At 38.4% G+C, this 25705-nt stretch overlaps 1 protein-coding gene across 7 annotated transcripts in view; it reads left to right on the top strand.

The window, feature by feature from the left end:
• Positions 1-25705, top strand: part of ALDH1A2 (aldehyde dehydrogenase 1 family member A2) — a 130631-nt gene that overhangs the window by 79186 nt on the left and 25740 nt on the right. For all 7 annotated transcript variants that reach the window (XM_086710793.1, XM_086710787.1, XM_025918550.2 and 4 more), the window contains 3 exons: positions 5130-5191; positions 7206-7334; positions 7461-7574. In XM_086710793.1, coding sequence (XP_086566919.1) covers positions 5130-5191; positions 7206-7334; positions 7461-7574 — 305 coding nt within the window. The remainder of the gene's footprint in view (positions 1-5129; positions 5192-7205; positions 7335-7460; positions 7575-25705) is intronic.

Genomic DNA, 25705 nt, shown 5'->3' with positions numbered 1-25705 from the left:
TTTCTCGCTGAGTCTGAGCTCTCTCTGTAATACTCAATATATGTAAGAAGACCTAAGATCATCGTAGCCTTAAAACGGAGTATCTGAGTTTGGGTGGCGATTTTTTTTTCTCTGTCAGCTGAAGCACTTTATAGCACAAAGCTAAAGGAGTGAAGGGAACAGCTTTTTAAGTCATCTTGCCAGATTTAGAGGACATTATTAACATAAAAGGTGGGAAAATGGGCCGTTCCTTTCTCTTAGGCAGGGAAGAGTTCTCGGTGTGTACCCTCTTAGGAATATGAGAGACAGAGAGAAGTAACACTGTGACCCCTTTGAGTTGACTCTGCTTCTATGAAGAGGAGAGAGGCACTCAGTCCTGGGCTGCCCCATCTCAGGGGACGTGGTGTTGCACTGCAGTGTTCCCTTTAGATCTTACCTCTTGGAGTTTATGTGAGTTCTCTGTGTCCACATACCAAATCCCCACAGAATCTTCTTCACTCTTCACAAAAGCATTGTCTTTTCCCCCTCATTTGCACTCCATGACATCCCATCATACTCTTGATTTTGTGGTTTGTGATACCCGTCTAAATCCAACACTCTGTTCACAGGAAAGTCTTACAATGTTTCTAAGGGCAATGAACTGCAAGTCTGATGACCCAGATTCAAGTCCAGAAGCCACAGTTTAGCCAGTTAAATCACTATAGACCTTACCACTGTGTGCCATTTTTTTTCTCGACTTAGAAACTATAGATAATAACTGTTGCCCTATCTTTCCCATAGAGTTGTTTTGAGCACGAAATGAGATAAGAATGTGAAAATAGTTTGTAAAGCTTTATAGAAATACATGTGTTTTGTTCTTATTTTAGTATTTTTTAAATATTAAAAAGATGGATCAGATTCTCCTCCACTTAAACTCCTTGCAAGCAAATGAGGAGAGTTACCAGAGCTAAGCAAACAGCGAGTAAATAGAAATGAACTCAGCAACTATAAAGCAGCTATAAGTCATCATGATACACTTGGAGCCTGGGCTGTAGATCAGAAGCACCATAATCACCTGGGAGCTTGTGAAAATTCAGACTCTCAGGTCCTGCCCCAGACTTACTGATTCAAAATCTGCATTTTAACAAGCTCTCCAGGTTCTTCATGTACACATGTAAATTTGAGAAGCACGATGGGCTATACCACCTGGCACTGGAGCATGCAAGGTGATTCCACACAGTAAAGTAGTGAACATTTTTTATCTGAATTATTTGGTTTGAAGTAAATATTGCTAGCTCACGAAACCTGTTGCGTCATAGATTTTTTTTAAGATGAGTCTAACAAGTAGCTGTTTACATATTTTTAAAAGCTGATTTAAGAAACCTTTAATAGAGTAAGTGATACTTGGATGCGACAGAAATTATGAGGGTGTCTCTCAAGTGATTGGCCTTTGGGTAACGTCAGTGTAGAAGCTTGGTGGGATTCAGGGCAGGGCCATAGTGCTGGAAGGACCTGTGGTGCCACTAGCCCTAGCCAAGGGCCCACGTAGAAGACATAGCTCTCACGATTGCCAGGCATCGTAGGTCAGACTAGGGGTGTCCAGAATTATCTTCCACTAACCAGATGAGAATACAGACTGAGCTCAAGGCCAGGGCCCCTTCATGTCTTTCACTCAGGATTTTTTGAGGAAGAGTTCAAGCACCGAAATACCCTTTATTTCTTTATTTCCTGCTTAGAGGAGCTGTGGGGATAGAAGATTCTCTAGTCCATTCTTTGTACCAGCCTTTAGCTAAATGTCAAGTCTGTGGACAGTTCATCCCAGAAGTGTTCACTCCCCATAACTCAGTTTCTCCTGGGACGCACTTACAGAGTCAAGTTCAATTCCTTATGAGGCCAGCTTTGTAAGATTTTGCCTACTTTTTTTCTCTTCTTTCATTTTTTCAGTAACTTTCAAAATTATGTAAGGAATACAACTAAATTCTCCAGTCATTAGAATATAGAGGGGGACACGCTCCATCTGAACCGCTCCAGTTTCCCACATGTGCTGCCCCCGGAAACGCCTGTGTTGTCCTTTAGTTCAGGTTCCCATCTTCTCAGCCCATTCGCATGCCTTCTTGACCTGACACTGATTCTGTCATTTGTGATTATCCATCCGAAGCCATCACCTTGGCCAAATTACAGTTGGGAAGGATTTCCATGTGAATGAATCCCTCTAGCCTCTTGATAAGGGTTATTGCTCCTCATGAAAAAGCTTCCGGGAGGAAGAGCCTGGCTTCATATTTATATCTTCCATACACACAGAGAAGTGAAGCAGTAAAAGGTATTGATATTAAAAAAAAAAAAAGAACCTTTTCAGAGATCTTAAGTTGAAGAAGGGTAGTAACTTGCACTTTTGTAAAGAATGTTGTCTATGAGGGGGCGCCTGGGTGGCTCGACTTCAGCTCAGGTCATTATCTCACAGTTTGTGAGTTTGAGCCCCATGTTGGCCTCTGTACTGACAGCTCAGAGCCTGGAGCCTGCTTCTGATTCTGTGTCTTCCTCTCTCTCTGCCCCTCCCTCCCTCTCAAAAATAAATAAACATTGAAAAATGAAAAAAAAAAAAAGAATGATATCTGAAACTTCTTGAGTTGTCTGCATGCAAAGCTAAGATATTTGATTTGATTTTTAAAAATATCACTCAGACTTATTGTCATCCAATGGCAGTTTCCACCTTTGGGCTATTCTTTGTTTTAATGGAGATATGTTCTAAAGTAATTTCTATAGTTGTTGAATGCTTGCATATTTCCTAATTTCTTCCATTTGAATCAAGATATGTAAAGCAAAATTCAGGGACAAGCAGCAGATTAGGAAAAAACTTCACGTATGCATGTGACAGAGACCTGATTTCCTTAATATACATATGTAGAGTCCTTCAAATAACCAAAAGGTTGAATGACACAATAGAAAAATGGCAAAAGATATCAATCTGAAGGAAAAAAATTGAAAATGGCCAGTAAACATGAAAAGCTTTTCAAGCCAAATATCTACCATTCGTCACAGATCAACACAGGTCGCCAGTTTGCACCTGTCAGGTTGACTGAAATTAAAATGTTTGAAAAATCACAATGTTCAAGGATAGGGAAAAATACCATGTTGTTGGAGTTACAAATTGTGTGACTTTTAGGGGCACCTGGGTGTCTCAGTCAGTTAAGCGTCCAGTTTCGGCTCAGGTCATGATCTTGTGGTTAGTGAGTTCGAGCCCCAAGTCAGGCTCTGTGCTGACAGCTCAGAGCCTGGAGCCTGTTTCGGATTCTGTGTCTCTCTCTTTCTCTGCCCCTCCCCTGCTCGTGTGTTCTCTCTCTCTAAGAATAAGCATTTAAAGATTTTCTTAAAAAATTGTGTGACTTTTCTGAAGGGTGATTTGGCAGTATTTATTAAAATGTAAAATGCATATTCACTTTAATCATGCAGTTCTCCAGATATGCAAAGATCATATACAATGAGCCTGTTTAAAGCGTTATTTATATTAGCCTAAAGGGAAAGCAATTTCTGTGCCCCTCAGGACAGTTCACAGCAGTACGGTTATGCAGTGTGCCAGTGAAATAGCATTCAGCAGTTGAAAAGATGTGTAAGCTATATATGAAAAAACGTGAGAAAAAATTCAGAAGATTGTGAGTAATATGATCACATTTATATTTTTTAAAAAGGCGGGGCAGAAATAAAAGGATGCTGTATATACTTGTATGTGAAAAAAAGTTCTGTGAAAAGACCCAGAAGCAACAGATTGCTGCAGATTCTGGGAAACGAGGTTCAGGGGAGAGAGACCTTCAATTATTTTTAAATGCATAATTTTGTATTTAACTAAAACAATTCTGTGTGAGAACTATGAGTGGCTTAGTTGTGTTGAGAGACAATGATAAACCATCACGTTCTTTCTCTTCCCCCAACCCACACACTCCTGTCCCTACTTCATCCTTAATAGGAGTGTTCGTCACGAGTAGTAACTGAGGGTCTTCGCTTTACTGGGAACAACTTTTGAGACAGAAAACAAATATGAGGGAAGTGGCCACAGGGTTGGCAGGTGAGGGAAAAACAAAGACATTGTCCAGTACCAGCACTGAAGAGCCATATGCTAAAAGCAAGCCATTCTTTGGTTTTTCAATTAACCATTTAAAATAATTCAGATAAATATAATGGCATTTCTCTAAAGAAAAATTTGGTTTGGATTTCCTGGGTAATTATTCCAATTGCCTATTGCTCCTATAGGGAAAATAAGGTTATTAAATTGTCCTCATTTCCATGGCTAATTTGAGGGCAGAGTCTTTGGGTTTTTGATGGAATCTTCTTTGAAGCGGACTTTTGACTTCTTGAAAGATGCCTGAAGATGTCTGGCTTCCCCAGTGCCCAGAAAATCTGTTTTGACACCTGGATTGAGTTACAAAAAAGACCTTACTTTTACTACTCACCTTTTCTAGTTGCCTGCCATTTTAAACTTACCCAGTAACGTGTTACTTAGTTTTGTTTTTGTTTTTTTAATAGTGCAGAAAGTTATTTAAAATGTTAAGGTACCTCAGCTTTTAAAGAACTGTTTTACATTTAAGTATCATTTTAATTTTTTTTAATTGTTTAGAAAGTTTTATTTATTTATTTTGAGAGAGAGACAGTACAAGCAAGGGAGGGGCAGAGAGAGAGAATCCCAAGTATGCTCTGTGCTGCCAGTGCAGAGCCAGATGCAGGGCTCAAATCCATGAAACTGTGAGGTCATGACCTGAGCCGATTCCAACAGGTGGACAGACGCTCAACCATCTGAACCACCCAGGCACCCCCATTTAAGTATCATTTTAATACTTAACATAAAATTTAGAACTTACTGTTTTCTACTTCCCAGCCCCCCTCTTCCCATCTTCTCTCCCCTCCCCCCACCTCCTCAGAAGACTGTTTCTAGTGTCATAAACTTGTCTTTCATTTCGCCTTTAAGGTTCCCTCATCAGTACCCTGGGTGTCCAGGAGCCATATCTGGAGCTACCCCAGGCCAAGTGATAAGCTCTTCTACCAGCTTTCCTATATGGTTGAGTAGGATGTTTTCTCAAACTTTATTTCTGGTTTTGTGGTTGCCACCCAAATTCTCCCTCTGCAGTTTTTTTTTTTCCTAATCCGAATTCTCTTGTCGTGATCCTGCTCATTTCTTTCAGATGGAGATTATTTTACTTTTACAAGACACGAACCCATAGGAGTGTGTGGACAGATCATCCCGGTGAGTGTATCTCCTCACGCCTCATATTTATTTTCATTTGAACCAGTTCTCTTAGAGATACATAAAACATGGACCTCAGGAGGTGTGCTTTCCATTACTGGGGGAAAAAAACTGAGCTCATGTTGTTGACATATCTTTAACAGCCTCCCTGCAAATGCTTATTTGAACAGGTTAATAGGGTTTCGGCTCCGTTACCAGGAGTTGAGTTCTCAAGCCGTGGAATTCTCATGATTAAAATAAGCAAAGCAAAGCCCAGTGTATTAATAACCTGCCCTTGGTTATGGATGTCCATTCTGCTTATGGAAAATTAATGCTTTGTTATATTTGCTTGTTTATTTTTTAGAACTATGACTCACCATCTTTCCAGGCATATTGTTTTATATGGTCTTTTAATCCCATTCTTTCCCACTGTTTCTTTTCACAAGAATCTAGATAGAAGACTGTACAGAAGACACAGCAGTACAATTAACGTCACGGTCATAATTGAAACCATGCCGGGCTGTTGTATGTCTTGTAAAGGGAAATAGATGTAGTGCTTAGTGTTTGGATTGGAACATTAAACATTGTCTTTTCTTCCCCCTTTCTCTCATACACAGCCTTGGCACTGTACAAAACATCACCGAATCTTCCAGCAGTACTAGTAATCATTCTGGCAAGGATTTCAGGGGAGGCTCAAATTAAACTCTTAAAGCACAGACAAGAAATTTTCTCTTTTCAAAATATAGGAGAAGGTAATCTTTGGCTTTGGGGGCCAAAGATCTTTGAGAGGTATTAGTACTTTTTTAACTGATCTGCAAGCTGTGGGTTTCTGTGAAATTTATTAGAGAATGGAACAGAAAATGAGAGGTTGGTGTAAGTTCTGCTGCTCCTGTACCACCCAGGGTAATCCCATTTGGATCAGAACAGGGGTGAGGTCTGTCACCTCAACTGCGGGAACTCAAACCTGCTCGCCTTGCCCTTCCCCACACTCTTGGGGCTCCAGCTTTCACTGCCAGGACAAGAGCCACTTGTCAGCCAGCTCAGGCTCAATTACCGCACTCCAAGATTTATATACTGTAGATGGAATTAAAACATCACTGTGGACTCCCAAGTTTATAAACAACCAAGGGGAAAAGAAATTGGGTGTTTGGTGAAGGCAAGACACTTGTATATTTTTGCAAGCTTGCCAGGGCCAGTGGGAATCTCTCAAGGGTGGCAGCTGAGATGCTTCAGGCAGAAACACACTGTGGTCAAGGGCTGAAGCAGGGGACCAGGATTTCTGTCTTCTTTCTTAATGAAACTATCAATGACACCTGATAGTACTGAGGTTCATCCCTGTGCCTATGACAATACAAGCTTAATGTGCTTTTAACATCCCTTTAAACCATTTTAGGCCCCCAATTCAGATACTCAACATATATTTTTCAGTGTCTGTTAGTTTTATTTTGCAATAGAAGGGAGACAAGTGAAAATTGTTGCATCCTCATCAGTAGGTGTGCTTTCTTTTGTGTATGTTTTGTGACACCACATGTCTGTAAAGAAAAGGCACTACCTTGAAATACACGTTAACTTAAATATAATTCACAGCTGGACTTTTCTCATCTCACTCTTCCACACTGAAGAGCTCTGAAGCCAGTCTGAAATTCCTGGTGTAAAAAATCACAAATGCAAGAGAGAGTTTTCATAGACAAGTACTTAACTGGAACCAAAATCCGATTTTAAAAACATAAAATGACAGCAATGAACAGCCAAAACAAAGCAAAGAAAAAATTCAGACTCCCTTTTCGCCAGGAGATTTCTTTTGGTAGTTGGGCAGTTGGGATATAATAATTTGCCCAATAGAAAAGGAGAGCTTTTCCAGGTCGGTCCTATTTTCTTCTTAATGAAGTAATTAAAATATCCGAACATCGATACTTGGTGGTGGGACAAGATTTATGTTGAGGCCTCGTCTGAGAAATCTGAGCAGTCACAGCTTGAAAACAAAACAGTAGAGGAATATTTTTTCATTTATCAACCTTGAGTTTCTTCCTTTCAGTGGAACTTCCCCCTGCTGATGTTTGCTTGGAAAATTGCTCCAGCTCTTTGCTGTGGCAATACAGTAGTTATTAAACCAGCAGAACAAACACCACTCAGTGCGCTCTACATGGGAGCCCTCATCAAGGAGGTAAGAGAAACCAACCTTGGGAGTAGCTCCCACTCCCCTTGTAGTTGGGGCCTACTGGAGCATAGCCGATTTAATGTGCTTCATCAGCTTTCACAAGCCACGTTTCCTCCAATTCTGTTTTGTTAGGCTGGCTTTCCGCCGGGAGTCATCAATATTTTGCCAGGATACGGGCCAACGGCTGGGGCGGCAATAGCTTCTCACATTGGCATAGACAAGATTGCATTCACAGGGTCAACTGAGGTAGGTACCTGAGAAACCATGGGTCAAGGAACAGTCCTGCAAAGGAGTAGAGGGTTTGAAAGAAAACTGGGTATGTTATCTACAGGCTGGACACCAAAAGAGCAGCGAGTACCCAAGCCCTCAAAGGGGCAGCATTGGTATCATAGCTAGAATGCTCGCGAATGTCAAAGTAAAGTTGTGCGTTGATCTTTTGATGTTGCAGGTTGTTGAGTGTTTTTTTGTGTGATGCCATCTTTATAAACCTGTCCCGGGAGGGGTGGGGAACGCTATTATATTTTGAAATAAAAGGAACACTTATCAGAGGCAAAAAGAAACAAACAAAATCTGTCCCAGAAGCTGGGGTTCTAAGCACTTTTTGGAGTCAAGAGCATTAATGGCAGAAGCAGGTTAAGAAGCTGGAAATCTAGTCTCCAGTTGAGATTAAAATGGAAACACAGTTCTCTCTCCTCATTATTTCACCACATCCTGTAGGTGCCATTGGCAACTGTAACTATGTCCACGAGCCATAGGGATGGTAAAGAGCAGGGGGTCAGACAACGTCTCTTGGAAAAGGCCAGCTAGTAAATGTTGTAGACCTTGTAGGTGGTACCGTTTCTGTTGTGACTACTCCACTCTGCCCTTGTAAAGCATGAAGCAGCTGTAGGAAATGTAGAAGCTGAGCATGGTGACGGGCTCATAAAACTTTATTTATAGATCTGAAATTTGAATTTCATATAATTTTTACACATCCCAAAATATTAATCTTCTTTTGATTCCCACTCCCAACCATTTAAAAACACAAAAACTGTTTTTAGTTTGCAGGCTCTACTAAAGTAGGCAGGAGGCCAAGTTGGGCTCATGGGCCATAGTTTATCGACCCCTGATACAGAGTCATAAGTCTGCTTAGAAAAATTTTTTTATAAAATGTTACTACCAGTGTCTTAGATTCAAGTAATAGAGATAATAAAAAAGAGAGTCTGATTCATTGTTTCAAGTAGAACTTCACAGATGACATCACCTTTGAATAAAGCATGTTTGTAGATCTCGAGGAACAGTGTGCCACCCAACAGAAATACAGTGAGAGCAACACTTGTAATGAAAAATTTGCTATTAGCCACATTTAAAAATTTTTGAAACAAGTGAAATTAATTTTAATAATTATTTTATTTAACCCAGTATATCTAAAATACTCGTTTCAATTTATGGTTAATATAAAAACATCATTGTCACAGTATTTTGCATGCTCTTTTCAGTTCAAAGTCCTTGACATCTGGCATGTATTTTACATTTACAGCACATCTCAATTCATTCTAGCCACTGTGTGAGTGCCCTGTAGCCACATGTGGCTGGTTACTACCACGCTGGATGGCACAGGCCTAGCGGCCTGATTATATCAGTGCATTTAATGATACTTGGTTAAATTGACTCATGTAAAAAAATGTCCATAAGAGATTGGTTAATAAACCTGAGTATTAACTTATAGTTAGAGAATCTTGAGTTTTCTGTTTGTAAAGAGTTAATCTTGTTTCCAAACCTTTTATTCTAGTTGTACTCATTATAGTAATTTGCAATTTTAATGAAATATGTAAACCAAAATGTGAGTGTGAAAGGAAAATATAGTTCCTATTTAAACTAAGTCTAGTGTCTTGAAAAGATTTGCTAAGAGCTAGATGCCTTAGAAACTGCAGTCAGTTAGGACTGGGCAAGGCAATAATAAAAAAATTGGGGGAAAATATAATGCTAGATAGAATGTGCACCTAGATCGTTTTGCAAATATTTTTAAGTCTTTGCTCAAATTTATTTTTTAGTTTTTTAATATTACTCATTTTTGAGAGAGACAGAGACAGAGCATGAGCGAGGGGGGGAGAATCTGAAACCGGCTCTAGGCTCGGAGCTGTCAGCACGGAGCTCTACACGGGGCTCGAACCCGCAAACTGTGAGGTCGTGACCTGAGCCCAACTCAGACGCTTAACTGACTGAGCCACCCAGGCACCCCAGTCTTCATTCCACTTTAAGGAAACTGAAACCAGAAACCTTAAACAGTATTTTGGGAGTATGGTTTCATCAGAAAGGACAGGTGAACCTATAATTAAAGTTCTTAGTTCTATATCAAAAACTAGAGAATGAATTAAAATGAAATACTTAAGGATCTTTCCCTGCTTCAACCTCTTTATATTAATCAATCGGCGGTCCTGATTGAGTCAGTTAAGGGCTTTCTAGTATAATGTATTTTTGTAAGTTTATTTATTTTGAGACAGGGGGTAGGGGCAGAGGGAGACTCTGCGCCATCAGGGCTTGAACTCACAAACCCTGAGATCATGACCTGAGCCGAAATCCAGAGTTGGATACTTAACTGACTGAGCCACTCAGGTGCCCCTGTAATATTTTTTTTTTTAATAAAAATGAGATCATAATATATAAAATGAGATATGGCACCTTGTATGTCAGTACTCATAGATCTCTTTTATTCATTTTAATAGCTGAGTAGAATACTCTTGCATCAGTTTATCATAGTTTAATTATTCCTTGCTAATGTACATTTCAGTTTTTTGGATTTTTTTTTCACTTTTTTTTCTCTATTATACAGACCACTGAAATGAAAATCTTTGGAGATCTAAGTGAAATTTTGTTCATATACATATTAGACATTCTACTAGATACAGTTTAAAAGTGAAATTATAAAATAAAAGGATGTTTATGCTTTAATTTGCTTATTACCAAAAATGCATTAGAGTGATATTTCATTTATAAGATCTCACATATTAAGTATGTTAATCTTTTGTTCCTTGTAGGATTAGCAAATACTCTGCAAATATTCTCAAATATTCTCATGTATTCTCTTTGCTTTTATTATTTTCTTTTTAAATAGAAGTGTTTGCTCTGCACAAGTTTTTAATTTGTCTCTAGTCATATCTTTCATTCTTTTCATGGCTTCTGGGTTTCCGGCTGTCTTTAAAGAAACCCTTTTAAGATTATACAAATGATCCTTAATATTTTCTTTTATAGTTTTGTTTTTGTTTAAATCTTTAACTTGGTTGGAATTTATTTGCACGTGTAATGAAAGATGAGACCTAAGTTTGTTTATTTTTTATTTTTTGAAGTATTTATTTAAATTCCAGTTCGTTAACATACAGTTTAGTATTAGTTTAAGCTCTACAATTTAGCGATTCAACACTTCCATACAATGCCCGGCTCATTACAGCAAGTGCCCTCTTTAATCCCCATCCCTTATTTAACCCATCCCTCTACCCATCCCCTTTGTTTGTTCTCTATAATAATCCATTTCTTTTTGTCGTTTGTTTTTTTAGAGAGAAGGAACATGAGCAGGGGAGGGGCAGAGACAAAGGGAGAGAGAGAGAATCTCAGGCAGACGCCACATTCAGCACAGAGCCTGAGTGGGGGCTTGATCTCCTAACCCTGAGATCCCTACCTAAGCTGAAACCAAGAGTTGGACACTTAACCAGCTGTCCCTCAGGAGGCTCCAAGAGTCTCTTTCTTGATTTGCCTCTCCCTCTCTTTCTCTCTTTTTTCTTCCCCTTTGCTCCTTTGTTTTGTTTCTTAAATTCCATATATGAGTGAAATCATATGGTATTTGTCTTTCTCTGACTGACTCAATTTGCTTAGTATAATACTCTCTAGCTCCATCTATGCTGTTGCTAATGGCAAGATTTCATTCTTTTTTATGCCTGAGTAACACTCCATTATGTATACATACCTATACATACATACATACACACACATCCCCTACTCTTCTTTATCTGTTCATCAGTGGATGGGTACTTGGGCTGTTTCCATAATTTGGCTATTGTAGATAATACTGCTATTTTATAAACATAGGAGTGCAGGTATCCCCTTGAATTAGTATTTTTGTATTCTTTGGGTAAATACCTACTAGTGTGATTGCTGGATCCTAGGGTAGTTCTATTTTTAACTCTTTTAGGAAGCTCCATACTGTTTTCCCGAATGGCCGTACCAGTTTGCATTTCCACCAACAGCGCGAGAAGGTTCCCCTTTCTCCACATCCTCACCAATACTTGTTTCTTGTGTTGTTTATTTTAGCTATTTTACAGGAGTGAGATGATACCTCATTGTACTTTTAATTTGTATTTCCATGATGACCAGTGATGTTGACTATTTTTTTTTTATAAATGAGTGTTTGTTACTTCAACACCGCTTATTAAATACTCTATCCCTTTGCAGCTAATTCGAATACATCATTAACATTATATGATAAATTTCCTTATATACATGCTTCTGTTTTAGGACTCAAAATGTTGTCTATTTTTTCACTAGTACCAGATTCTCTTAATTACAGGGTTTTGAAAGATGTTGCAGTATGGTAGGCAAGATACCCTCTGATTTGGTTTTTCAAAACCTTTTAGCTATTCTTCCCGTTCTTTCAGGTAAAATTTCAAATTGATTTTCTTTTTATTAAATTTTTTATTGTTTTTTATTTATTTTTTGAGAAAGAGACAGAGAGCAAGCTGGGGAGGGGCAGAGAGAGAGAGAGAGAGAGAGAGAGAGAGAGATACAGAATCTGAAGCAGGCTCCAGCTCTGAGCTGTCAGCACAGAGCCTGACGTGGGGCTCGAACTCACAAACTATGAAATCATGACCTGAGCCGAAGTCAGAGTCTTAGCTGACTGAGCCACCCAGACGCCCTCAAATCGATTTTCTAAACACTTTGCCTTCCTCCCAAAAACTCTCACTGAAATTTTGACTGACATTGCATTATCTGTGTGTAATATTGAGGGCATGTGCTTTCTGTGCGAGATTGACCTCTCATCTGGGACATCAGGCAAATCTCTTCATTTATCTGTCAGTCATGCAGGGTTTTTAAAGTCACAACATCATGTATCAGAAAGTTAAATTGACGCATGACCTAATCCTTCAGACTGGACAAGAAGTGGCCTAGTGATATCAGCAAGAACGTAAGCACTTGTTTCTGGGCTGCTTGAGTTCAAATCTCTGTATTGCCATTTAAGATTTTTTTCAACTTTTTAAAAAAATTCACTGAAGTATAATGTACACACAATAAAATATACCCATTTAAGTACCAGATGCACACAAAATTCATCATACTCATTGCCCAAATCAAAATACAGAACATTTCCATACTCTCAAAGATTTTGCATGTCTCTTTGTGGTTATCACCCTTGGCCCCAGGCAACCCACTGATCCTTTTTATATTTCTCTAGAATTTTATATAAATGGAGTAATACAATATGTACTCTCCTGTGTTGGGGTTTTGTTGTTGTTGTTGTTGTGTAATATGAAAGATTTATTATCGCTTCTCGGCCTTTTGGCTAAGATCAAGTGTGAAAGATTTATTGATGTGGTTTGGTGTAAGTCTCCGATCCTGATTTTTGTTTTCTACTTGTCCCAGCTGTTTTTTTGTTCCTTTGGTCCTCCTTTTTTTGCCTTCTATTGGATGAAATGAATACTCCATTTTATCTTCTATTGGATTATTAGCTATACCTCTTTTTAAAGTGATTGCTTTAGTAAGTACAAGATGTGTCTTAATCATAGCCTATCATTAAATAGCATTGTTACTTCGTATATAATATAATGACTGTAAAACAGAATTCTTCCACTTCTCATACCATCCTTTTATGCTGTTTTCCTGTAATTTACTACTACATATGTTATATACTTTTTGATAACACAGCTGTCTTTAAAAAAATATTCAAAGCAAGAAAACAGAATTATTTTGTATTTACTCACAAACTTGCCATTTCTGGCCCTCTTCTTTTTTTGGTGTAGGCCCAGGTTTCTTTCCAATACCATTTTCCTTCCATGTTACCATCTTCCTTTAAACATTTCTTAGAGTGCAGCTCTGTCAGTGACAAATTACCTTGGCTTTTGTCTGCAAATGTCTTCATTTTGTTTTCATTTTTTTAATGACTTTTCCTGAATCTAGAATTCTTATTTGACAATTTTATTTTGTTTTATGACTATCAATGCTTTAAAGGTGTCATTCTCATTTTTTTCTGACATCATTTTCTGATGAGAAGTTAGCAATCATGATCTTAGTTTTACTGTACATAATGTTTTTCTCTGGATGCTTTTAAGATATTCTCTTTTCATTAGTTTTCAATAATTGGATTATTATGTGTAGTTTTCTTTGTCTCTTTTTCCTAGTTGAGGCTCATTGAAAAATATTGGACCTATGAGTTTATAGATTGCTTTATAAGTTTATAGTTTACATCAAATTTGGAAATTTTCAACCATTATTTTTTTTAATATATATTTATTTTCTTTAAATGTATATATATATGTGTGTGTGTGTGTGTATATATATACACACACATATATATATTGCTTTTTCTCATGAGTGTTAATTTTTTTTTAATGTTTATTTATCTTTGAGAGATACAGATAGAGACAGAGTACAAGTGGGGGAGAGGTAGAAGAGAGAGGGACACAGAATCCAAAGCAGGCTCTAGGCTCTGAGCTGTCAGCACAGAGCCCAATGCAGGGCTCGAACTTTAAAACTATGAGATCATGACCTGAACTGAATTCAGACGCTTAAGAGCCACCCAGGCGCCCCATGAGTGTTAATTTTTTTTAATATTTAAACATGTGATCCCTTCATTTATTTATTGCCATAGCATTTTATTTATTATTTTTTAATTTAAATTTCAGTTAGTTAGCATCCAGTGCAATATGGGTTTCAGGGGTAGAATTCAGTGATTCATCACTTACTTACAACTCCCAGTGCTCATCACAAGTGCCTTCCTTGATAACCATCACCCATCTAGCTCATCTCCCACCCACCTCCCTCCATCAACCCTTAGTTTGTTTTCTATTATTGAGAGTCTCTTGTGGTTTGTTTCCTCTTTTTTCCACCCCCCTTTCCTATATGTTCATCTGTTTCTTAAATTCCTTATATGAGGGAAATCGTATGGTATTTGTCTTTCCCCAACTGACTCACTTCACTTAGCATGATACCTTCTAGCTCCATCCACATTGTTGCAAATGGTAAGATTCCATTCTTTTTGATGGCTGAGTAATATTCCATTATATATATATATATACCACATCTGCTTTATCCATTCATCAATTGATAGAAATTTGGGCTCTCTCCATAGCTTGGCTATTGTTGATAATGCTGTTGTAAACATTGAAGTGCATGTACCCCTTTGAATCTGTATTTTTGTATATCCTTTGGGTATATAGATAATAATGCAATTGCTGGGTAGTAGGGTAGTTTTATTTTTAGTTTTTTGAGAAACCTCCATACTCTTTTCCAGAGTGGCTGCATCAGATTGCATTCCTACCAATAACGCAAGAGGGTTCCTTTTTCTCTACTTCCTCGCCAACACTTGATGTTTCTTGTGTTAATTTTAGCCTGACAGGTGTGAGATGGTATCTCATCATGGTTTTGATTTGTATTTCCCTGATGATAAGTGATGTTGAACATCTTTTCATGTGTCTGTTAGCCATCTAGATATCTTCTTTGGAAAAGTGTCTGTTCATGACTTCTGCCCATTTCTTAACTGGATTGTTTGTTTTTTGGATGTTGAGTTTGATAAGTTCTTTATAGATTTTGGATACTAAATCTTTATCAGATATGTCATTTGCAAATATCTTCTCCCATTCTGGAGGCTGCCTTTTTGTTTTGTTGATTGTTTCCTTCACTGTGCAGAAGATTTTTATCTTGATCAAATCCCAGTAATTCATGTTTGCTTTTGTTTCCCTTGCCTCCAGTGACATGTCTAGTAAGAAGTTGCTCCAGCTGAGGTCAAAGAGGTTGCTGCCTGTGTTCTCCTCTAGGATTTTGATGGTTCCCTGTCTCACATTTAGGTCTTTCATCCATTTTGAATTTATTTTTCTGTATGGTGTAAGAGAGTGGTCCAGTTTCCTTCTCCTGCATGTCACCGGCCAGTTTCCCCAACACCATTTGTTGAGCATGTCTGTTAATTTTTGAAAGGATTGTTACCATGTGAATTTTGTTGTCTTTCTTTAAAGAATGTTGGGGGTTTTTGTTTGTTTGTTTGTTTTTTGACAAACGGTTAAGTCACTTGCTGGACAGCTTGATCTTTTTGACACTTAATTTTAAGCTGTTTTGGGGCTACTTTATCTTTTACTAACTACTAAAATTGACTAAGATTACTAAATGGAGATCTTTCTGGAGCTTCTGCCGAATGCTCCTGGTGTTCAGCAAGGTCTTTCCACTCTAGCTGGTCTGAACTCCAATGTCTCCCAGCCCTGTATGAACTCTAGGAATTATTCAGCATACAGATGACCTGGTCTTCCTTCTTTATTCAGTCTAATGGAGTCTCACCCTATGTATTCCCAGCTTAGCATTCAGCCAGAACTCAAGGGACCCCCCCTGTTCAGATTTCTGGACCTCATTCTCTCCCTCTGGTACTAAGCCCCTCACATTTTAGCCACTGCAGCCCCTGTATACTCGGATATTTATCATCAACTTAGTGAGACCACCACGTTCTCCTTTGGTCTCCCCACCCCCTGCTGCAGTCGAGAAAGTCTTGGCAGAGAGGTTTTCCCTTATGTGTTTCTCTTATCTCTAGGATCATAGTCCCATACTGCCTCATGTCCACTTTGGAGAAAGCAGTGTCACATACTTTTCTAGTTGTTTTCAGTAGCAGGACAAGTCCAGTGCCCGTTACTCCATTATGACCAAAAGCAGAAGCATCTGTCACATCTTTTGATTAATTTGATACCATTATTTGATTTCTTTTAGATTTCAGGCAGATCACTTATTCTCATAGTTTATCTTCATCCTCATTGCCTCAAATTGAATATATTATAATCAGTGAGGTTATCAATTTCTTTACTTCAGCTGATACAATTATAAAGTCTAAAGAATACAATCCTAAAGATGTTTGAATTCAGGAAAAACCCTTGGTGTGTTTGGTATAGAATATTTGTATATTATTTTTGTCCCATAGGTAACTCATTTTTAATCTTTTGGGGTGAACTCAGATATTTGCTTATCACTTTTGTGTTGACTTTTTTTAGCATTAGTTTCAGATGACACTTTCTGGCCATATATGCAGATTTTGGGGTGGAGGTCTCTTTAGAGTCGATCTTAGGCATTCTTCTCACTACCTCAAGTAGTATCTGATGTGTAGTCATGCATTATAAATATTTGTTAGCCCCAAAAAGAAAGACTGAATTTGAGGGGAGAAAAAAGCTTACTCTCCAAGCCAGAAGGTGATGATTATGATTATGCTGTGCTCAAAAGTGTAGCCAGCATCTTTTACCATTCAACACCATCACAATATCATTAGTTCAAGATATTTAAGTTCAAATGAAAAGCAGCTTCATTCAAAGGTAACAATAATTGATTGATAATAATTTAAGAAAAAGATAATGCTACATCTTAATTCCAGAGCTGTTAGTATTCACAGCCCAGAGAAATGTAGGTCTGTCTTCCTTTTCTCTTTGAAGAAAATGAAATGATAGTCATACGGGGACCAATGTACAAGAAGGACTTGGAGGAAAGTAGCCCCAGCTGCGGGGACCCTTGTGAGTAATGTGTCATTTGCTATTGGCAGATAATCAACAAATACTGGTATCCATTCAATTCTCAGGGTCATTTCCCAAGCCTGATATTAAGGACCAGCACTTTGAAAAAGCTCTCCACGTTTTGCTGGCATGGTGTAAAATGGGAGATTAGGTTTCACTGTTTCCCTCAAAAGCAAATGTAGTTTTCATTTTTCTGTCATTTCAGACAGCTTGACTTTTAACAGGCATTTAAACTCCAGAGCCGTAGATTTTATACTAATTCAGTGTGTATCCTTAACAGTCTCTTCTGGAAGTGAAAAGCCTTCTAGAGATGGGGGTAAAAAAAACAGTCCTAAGAACCTACATCATGGCAGATGGGACACATTGAGAAGTGGTGTGTGTTTGATTTCCTAGTGCCCCAAACACTTGGTAGAGTAAACCAACACTGGACACCAGAGGTTCAGTGACTGCTAAACCCATAATCCCAGTGTCCTAGTGGAAGTATTTAATATTTAAAGGACACAAAAGTGTGCAAAAGCTAGGTAAAATATTAGGTTTTCCCCTATACCTATTTCTCATAAATCATCTTTCTACTGCTTAGATTGTGTTACTCTCACCTGTATTCAGGCCAGGTTAATTTCCGTCTGCAAATCCAGTGGCTTATCAAAAGCAAAGTTAATAACTAAGCCAAACAGTAATCAATCCAATCAGCCTAATGATAACAAAGACCTTCTTCCAGAATCTTACATTAGTTTAGAAACTTTAGTTCAGCTTGAATGTATGTAGTTCAGCTTGAGTTAATTTCTTTCAGTCCTTTATTTAGAACATCGTAAAGGAAAATAAAGTACTCCTTTTTTGCTAAATGAAAGCTTGAAAGAGCACTGCATCATAACACCATACTTGGCCTCTTAAAAATAAAACAGAGGAAATCCCTTTTACAACAAGAAGTTCCAAGCACGGTCTTCAAGTCATACTAAAAGTAATCAAGATTAAATAAGATCTGTCAGATCCATATCAGAACACTGGACATAATTTAAACCTCTATAATGATGGTGTGGATTTGTTCACAGTATGTGTTAGTATTTTATCCTTCCAGCCCTCACATTCCTGTCTGAAGATAAGGGATGATGGTATCTAATTCATGGACCGTGAGGATGGAATAAGCGAGTATATGTAAAGTGTTTAGGACAAGGCGTAGTTCTTAGTAAAGGATCAGTAAATATTAGCTGTAATTGTTTTCTATTATTTTTAAATGAAATTTATAGAACAGTTTATTCTTGGGAAAGTGGGGTAGAAGAGAAGGGGGCTGGATTCAACCAACCTTGGATCCAATCCCACATCTCCTGCTGTGTGACCTTCAGCAACTTATTTAGTCTTTCTGACCTCTCATTTCTTCATCTCTTAAGAAGGGCTATGAATAATAACTCCTTACATATTTATTTGTGGACCAATTGAGATAACGCATTTGAAAGTTCCAGTCCTGTCGCTTGGCACATTGTAAGAACTCAGTAAATATTAGCTGAATCCGAAACTTCCATTTGCAAAGAATATATCTGTCAAAAACTAATTCCTACTGTCCTCTGGCAGTTTTACTTTCCTTTTGTTTGTTTTATAGCTTTTATAGTTTGTGAATATTTTTGTCTTCTAATAAATGTGAGGTTTTTGTTTGTTTGTTTTTGCTGTTCTATTTTACTTTTTGGAAAGATCACTCAAGTGCTTGCTTGGATAAACTGATTTTGAATCCTGTTTTCTTTTTAAGTGGAACAGCATAGTTGATTTAGAGAGCAGTGCCGGAAAAGGACACTTAGTACCTGTTAAGGAACTCCCGATTCTGCTACTGGTCTAGAGCACGGGCCACTCCCACAGCCTGTGTTGGCCAGAACAAAAATCTGGTGCAGGGAGAATTTCTTCGCAGCGAAGTGAAATGTGGTTACCATTGCTTTCCAGTAGCTCTTCAAGGACTACCTCACCTACAGGGATGCAGAGGGGGCATTGGGGGAGGGCCGAGAGGCTTGTTTAAATGTAGATTCCTGGGCACCACCCAAGAGCTTCTAAGTTAGATTATTTGGAAATGAGGTCTAGGTATTCTTATTTTGATAAGCTTTTCTAGTGGTTCTTATGTTCATTAGCTTTCAGGAATCACTATGATTCATACATAATTTGACTAGTTGGTTCATACTCCAAAACATGTTCCTAGATGCATTTAAGAAAACAACTACAGCCCTGAGTTTGTTAACCTATGCAAGAGAAGACTTTGTGTGAACTGACAGCCGCCACTCCCAGTGTCTGCTCTGTCTGTAATTTCATTCCAACGATGATAGCTCTTCTAAGCACCTGAAGGGGGAAAACAAATGAATTCAAAATCAGTTTAGCACAGCAAAGACATCCAAAGCATTCCCTTCACCCATAAACTTCTCAAAAGATAAACAACAAAAGTGCCTCTATTTTATTTAGAAGTTTACAAAACTTCCCAAGAGCTTATACTATACCACACAACTATGCAGCATTGGTAATTGGGGAAAACACTCACTGAATGCAGGGGTACTGTTACCATGGGGGCCAGAGTTATGCTTTGATTATATTTCTCAGAAGAATATGTCACTTCTATAGTCCTCCCGTGAAGTGCTGAGAATCTTCCTGTCGCCTTAAGCTATATCTCATGGACAAGAACCGTAGAGACTCCTTTGCCACTTCTTTCTTTAAATTTGCATCCAAGTTAGCATATAGTGCAACAATGATTTCAGGAGTAGATTTCCTGATGCCTCTTACCCATTTAACCCATCCCTCCTCCCACAACCCCTCCAATAACCCTGTGTTTGTTCTCCATATTTAAGAGTCTCTTCTGTTTTGTCCCGCTTCCTGTTTTTATATTATTTTTGCTTCCCTTATTTTCATCTGTTTTGTCTCTTAAAGTCCTCATATGAATGAAGTTACATGATATTTGTCTTTCTCTGACTGACTAATTTCGCTTAGCATAATACCTGCGAGTTCCATCCACGTACTTGCAAATGGCAAGATTTCATTCTTTTTGATTGCCAAGTAATACTCCATTGTGTGTGTGTGTGTGTGTATGTATGTATGTGTGTGTGTGTGTGTGTATATATATATATATATATATACACACACACCACATTTTCTTTATCCATTCATCCACTGATGGATATTTGGGCTCTTTCCATACTTTGGCTATTGTTGGTAGTGCTGCTATAAACATTGGGGTGCATGTGCCCCTTCAAAACAGCACACTTGTATCCCTTGGATAAATACTTACTAGTGCAATTGCTGGGTCATAGGGTAGTTCTATTTTTAATCTTTTGAGTAACCTTCATACTGTTTTCCAGAGTGGCTGCACCAGTTTGCATTCCCACCAGGAGTGCAAAAGAGATCCTCTTCCTTCACATCTTTGCCAACATTTGTTGTTGCCTGAGTTGTTAATGTTAGCCATTCTGACAGGTATGAGGTGGTATCTCTTGTGGTACTTCCCTGATGATGAGTGATGTGGAGCCTTTTTTCATGTGTTGGTTGGCCATCTGGATGTCTTCTTTGGAGAAGTGTCTGTTCATGTATTTTGCCCATTTCTTCACTGGATTATTTGTTTTTTGAGTGTTGAGTTTGATAAGTTATTTATAGATATTGGATACTAGCCCTTTATCTGATATGTTGTTTGCAAATATCTTCTCCCATTCTGTCGGTTGCCTTTTAGTTTTGCTGAGTGTTTCCTTTGCTGTGCAGAAGCTTTTTATTTTGATGAGGTCCCAGTAGTCCACTTTTGCTTTTGTTTCCCTCGCCTCCGTAGACGTGTTGAGTAAGAAGTTGTCATGGCCAAGGTCAAAGAGGTTTTTGCCTGCTTTCTCCTCGAGGAGTTTGATGGCTTCCCGTCTTACATTGAGGTCTTTCATCCATTTTGAGTTTATTTTTGTGTATGGTGTAAGAAAGTAATCCAGGTTCATTCTTCTACATGTCACTGTCCAGTTTTCCAGCACCACTTGCTGAAGAGACTGTCTTTATTCCATTGTATATTCTTTCCTGCTTTGTCAAAGATTAGGTGGCCATACGTTTATGGGTCCATTTCTGTGTTCTCTATTCTGTTCCACTGATCTGAATGTCTGTTCTTGTGCCAGTACCATACTGTCTTGATGATTACACTTTGTGGTATAGCTTGAAGTCTGGGATTGTGATGCCTCCTGCTTTGGTTTTCTTTTTCAAGATTATTTGACTATTCAGGCTCTTTTCTGGTTCCATACAAATTTTAGGATTGTTTGTTCTAGCTGTGTAAAGAATGCTGGTGTTACTTTCATAGGGATTGCATTGAATATGTAGATTACTTTGGGTAGTTTTGACATTTTAACAGTTTTTGTTCTTCCTATCCAGGAGCATGGAATCTTTTTCCATTTTTTTGTGTCTTCTTCAATTTCTTTGATAAGCTTTCTATAGTTTTCTGTGTATAGATTTTTCACCTCTTTGGTTAGATATTCCTAGGTATTTTATAGTTTTTGGTGCTATTGTAAATGGGATCTATTCTTTGATTTCTTTTTCTGTTGCTTCATTATTTGTGTATAGGAATGCAACCGATTCTGTGCATTGGTTTTATATCCTGCCACTTTGCTGAATTCATGGATCAGTTCTAGCAGTTTTTTTGGTGGAATCTTTTGGGTTTTCCATATAGAGTATCATGTCATCCGCGAAGAGTGAAAGTTTGACCTCCTCCTGGCTGGTTTGGATGCCTTTTATTCCTTTGCGTTGTCTGACTGCTGAGGCTAAGACTTCCAATATTATGTTGAACAACAGTGGCAAGAGTGGACATCCCTGTCGTGTTCCTGACCTTAGGGGGAAAGCTTTCAGTTTTTCCCCATTGAGGATGATATTAGTGTTGGGTCTTTCATACATGGCTCTTATGATCTTGAGGTAGATGCTTCTATCCCTACTTTCTTGAGGGTTTTTATCAAGAAAGGAGGCTGTATTTTTGTCAAATGCTTTCTCTGCATCTGTTGAGAGGATTGTGTGATTCTTTTTTTTTTTTTTTAATGTTTTTGTTTTTGAAGGAGAGAGAGAGAGAGACAGCATGAGTGGGGGAGGAACAGAGAGAGAGGGAGACACAGAATTTGAAGCAGGCTTCAGGCTTCAAAGCTGTCAGCACAGAGCCTGATGCGGGGCTTGAACTCACAAACTGTGAAATCATGACCTGAGCTGAAGTCAGACATTTAACCAACTGAGCCACTCAGGGGTCCCGAGGATCGTGTGGTTCTTTTCCTTTCTTTTATTGATGTGATGAATCACACTGATTGTTTTGCAGATATTGAACCGGCCCTGCATCCCAGGTATAAATCCCACTTGGTCGTGGTGAATAATTTTATTAATGTTTTGTTGGATCCGGTTGGCTAATATCTTGTTGAAGATTTTTGCATCCATGTTAATCAGGGAAATTGGTCTATAGTTCTCCTTTTTAGTGGGGTCTATGTCTGGTTTTGGAATCAAGGTAATGCTGGCTTCATAGAAAGAGTTTGGAAGTTTTCCTTACATTTCTACTTTTTGGAACAGCTTCAAGAGAATAGGTGTTAACTCTTCCTTAAATGTTTGGTAGAATTCCCCTGGAAAGCCATCTGGCCCTGGACTGTTGTTTTTTGGCAGATTTTTGATTACTAATTTGATTTCTTTACTGGTTATGGTCTGTTCAAATTTTCTATTTCTTCCTGTTTCAGTTTTGGTAGTGTATATGTTTCTAGGAATTTGTCCATTTCTTCCAGATTGCCCATTTTAGTGGCATATAATTGCTCATAATATTTTCTTATTGTTGTTTTTATTTCTGCTGTGTTGGTTGTGGTCTCTCCTCTTTTGTTCTTGATTTTATTTATTTGGGTCCTTTCCTTTTTCTTTTTGATCAAACTGGCTAGTGGTTTTATCAGTTTTGTTAATTATTTCAAAGAACTAGCTTCTGGTTTCAATGATCTGTTCTCCTTTTATTTTGGTTTCTATAGCATTGATATCTGTTCTAATCTTTATTATTTCCTGTCTTTTTCTGGTTTTGGGTTTTATTTGCTGTTCTTTTTCCAGCTCTTTAGGTGTAGGGTTAGGTTGTGTATCTGAGACCTTTCTTCCTTCTTTAGGAGGGCCTGGATTGCTACATACTTCCCTCTTATGACCACCTTTGCTGTGTCCCAGAGGTTTTGGGCTATGGTGTTATCATTTTCATTGGCTTCCATGTACTTTTTTAATTTCCTCTTCAACTTCTTGGTTAGCCCATTCGTTCTTTGGTAGGATGTTCTTTAGTCTCCAAGTATTTGTTACCTTTCCAATTTTTTTCTGGTGGTTGTTTTCGAGTTACACAGCATCGTGGTCTGAAAATATGCACGGTATGATCTCAGTCTTTTTGTACTTGTTGAGGGCTGATTTGTGTCCCAATGTGTGATCTATTCTGAAGAACATTCCACGTGCACTGGAGAAGAATATGTATTCTGCTGCTTTAGGATGAAATGTTCTGAATATACCTGTTAAGTCCATCCGGTCCAGTGTGTCATCCAAAGCCATTGTTTCCTTGTTGATTTTCTGATTAGGTGATCTGTCCATTGTTGTAAGTGGGGTGTTGAAGTCCCCTACTATTATGGTAAAATTATCAATGAGTGTGTTTGTGATCAATTGATTTATATATTTGGTTGCTTCATGTTGGGGACATAAATGTTTATAATTGTTACATCTTCTTGGTGGGTAGGCCCATTAATTATGATACAATGCCCTTCTTCATCTCTTATTACCGTCTTTATTTTAAAGTCTAGATTGTATGACATAAGTATGGCCACTCTGGCTTTCTTTTGGCGACCATTAGCATGACAGATGGTTCTCCATCCCCTTACTTTCAATCTGACAGAGTCTTTAGGTCTAAAGTGATCTCTTGTAAACAGCATATAGATGAATCTTGTTTTCTTATGTTACCCTATGTCTTTTGATTGGAGCATTTAGTCCATTGACGTTTAGAGTGAGTACTAAAAGATAGGAATTTATTGCCTTGTGTTGCCTGTAGAGTTGGAGTTTCTGGTGGTGTTCTCTGGTCCTTTGTAGTCTTTGTTGCTTTTGTTGTTGTTTTTTATTTGATGTTTTGTGTTGTTTTTAATTTTTTAATTTTAATTTTTTATTTTATTAGTTCTTTTAATCTTCCAAAATGACAAAATGAAGGAATTCACCCCAAAAGAAAGAGCAGGAAGAAATGAAAGCCAGGGGGTGCCTGAGTGGCTCAGTCAGTTAAGTGTCTGACTTCAGCTCAGGTCATGATCTTGCGGTTCACAAGTTCTAGCCTTGCATCGGGCTCTATGCTGACAGCTCACAACCAGGAGCCTGCTTCAGATTCTGTGTGTCCCTCTGTCTCTGTCCCTCCCCAGCTCACACTCTGTCTCTCTTACTCTTAGATGTTTAAAAACATTTTAAAAAATTAAAGAATTAGAGAACTCAGTGACTCATTAAAAAGGAAAAGCATCAGAATCATAAGAATCACAGAAGATGAAGAGAGAGAAAAAAGGGGTAGAAAGCTAGTGTGACCGAATCATACTGGAGAACCATCTGTCATGCTAATGGTCGCCAAAAGGAAGCCAGAGTGGCCATACTTATGTCATACAATCTAGACTTTAAAATAAAGACGGTAATAAGAGAGGAAGAAGGGCATTATATCATAATTAATGGGCCTACCCACCAAGAAGATGTAACAATTATAAACATTTATGTCCCCAACATGAAGCAACCAAATATATAAATCAATTGATCACAAACACAAACTCATTGATAATTTTACCATAATAGTAGGGGACTTCAACACCCCACTTACAACAATGGACAGATCATCTAATCAGAAAATCAACAAGGAAACAATGGCTTTGGATGACACACTGGACCGGATGGACTTAACAGGTATATTCAGAACATTTCATCCTAAAGCAGCAGAATACATATTCTTCTCCAGTGCACGTGGAATGTTCTTCAGAATAGATCACACATTGGGACACAAATCAGCCCTCAACAAGTACAAAAAGACTGAGATCATACCGTGCATATTTTCAGACCACGATGCTGTGTAACTCGAAAACAACCACCAGAAAAAAATTGGAAAGGTAACAAATACTTGGAGACTAAAGAACATCCTACCAAAGAACGAATGGGCTAACCAAGAAGTTGAAGAGGAAATTAAAAAAGTACATGGAAGCCAATGAAAATGATAACACCATAGCCCAAAACCTCTGGGACACAGCAAAGGTGGTCATAAGAGGGAAGTATGTAGCAATCCAGGCCCTCCTCTGCCACTTCTCATTCTGTGTGTAGCAACATTTCTCTCTTTCTTGCTCCCCATGTGCTGGAGCAGCCCTGGAGCCCAGAAGGGTGCAAATGGGCTTGCCAGCTGCCAGAAAGAGAGGACTTTGATAATCTTAGAACTCCAAGTCTTCTTACATCGGTAAGTATTTTGATCCTCTACTGTGTTCCTTGCAGGAGTAAAGATGCCCTTAAGTCACTCCTTATTTTACAAATGACCTTGGGGTTTCCCTGGCACACAGGGCATAGAACTGACAATCGACAAGATTGCTTACTCCTCCCTCTTTTTGCTAGTTCTTCTATGCTCCAGGCTTGTTCCCCAGAGGGTTTTCTAGGTTCAGCCCAGCTCCAAGGCCATGGCATCATCATGTTCCCTTGCAGTGGCTGTTC

This window comes from Puma concolor, chromosome B3 (assembly GCF_028749965.1).
Source record: "Puma concolor isolate L17-30 chromosome B3, mPumCon1.1.hap2, whole genome shotgun sequence".
Taxonomy (NCBI): domain Eukaryota; kingdom Metazoa; phylum Chordata; class Mammalia; order Carnivora; family Felidae; genus Puma; species Puma concolor.
Note: the sequence above shows the minus strand (reverse complement) of the source record. Positions and strands in the feature narration are given on the sequence as shown.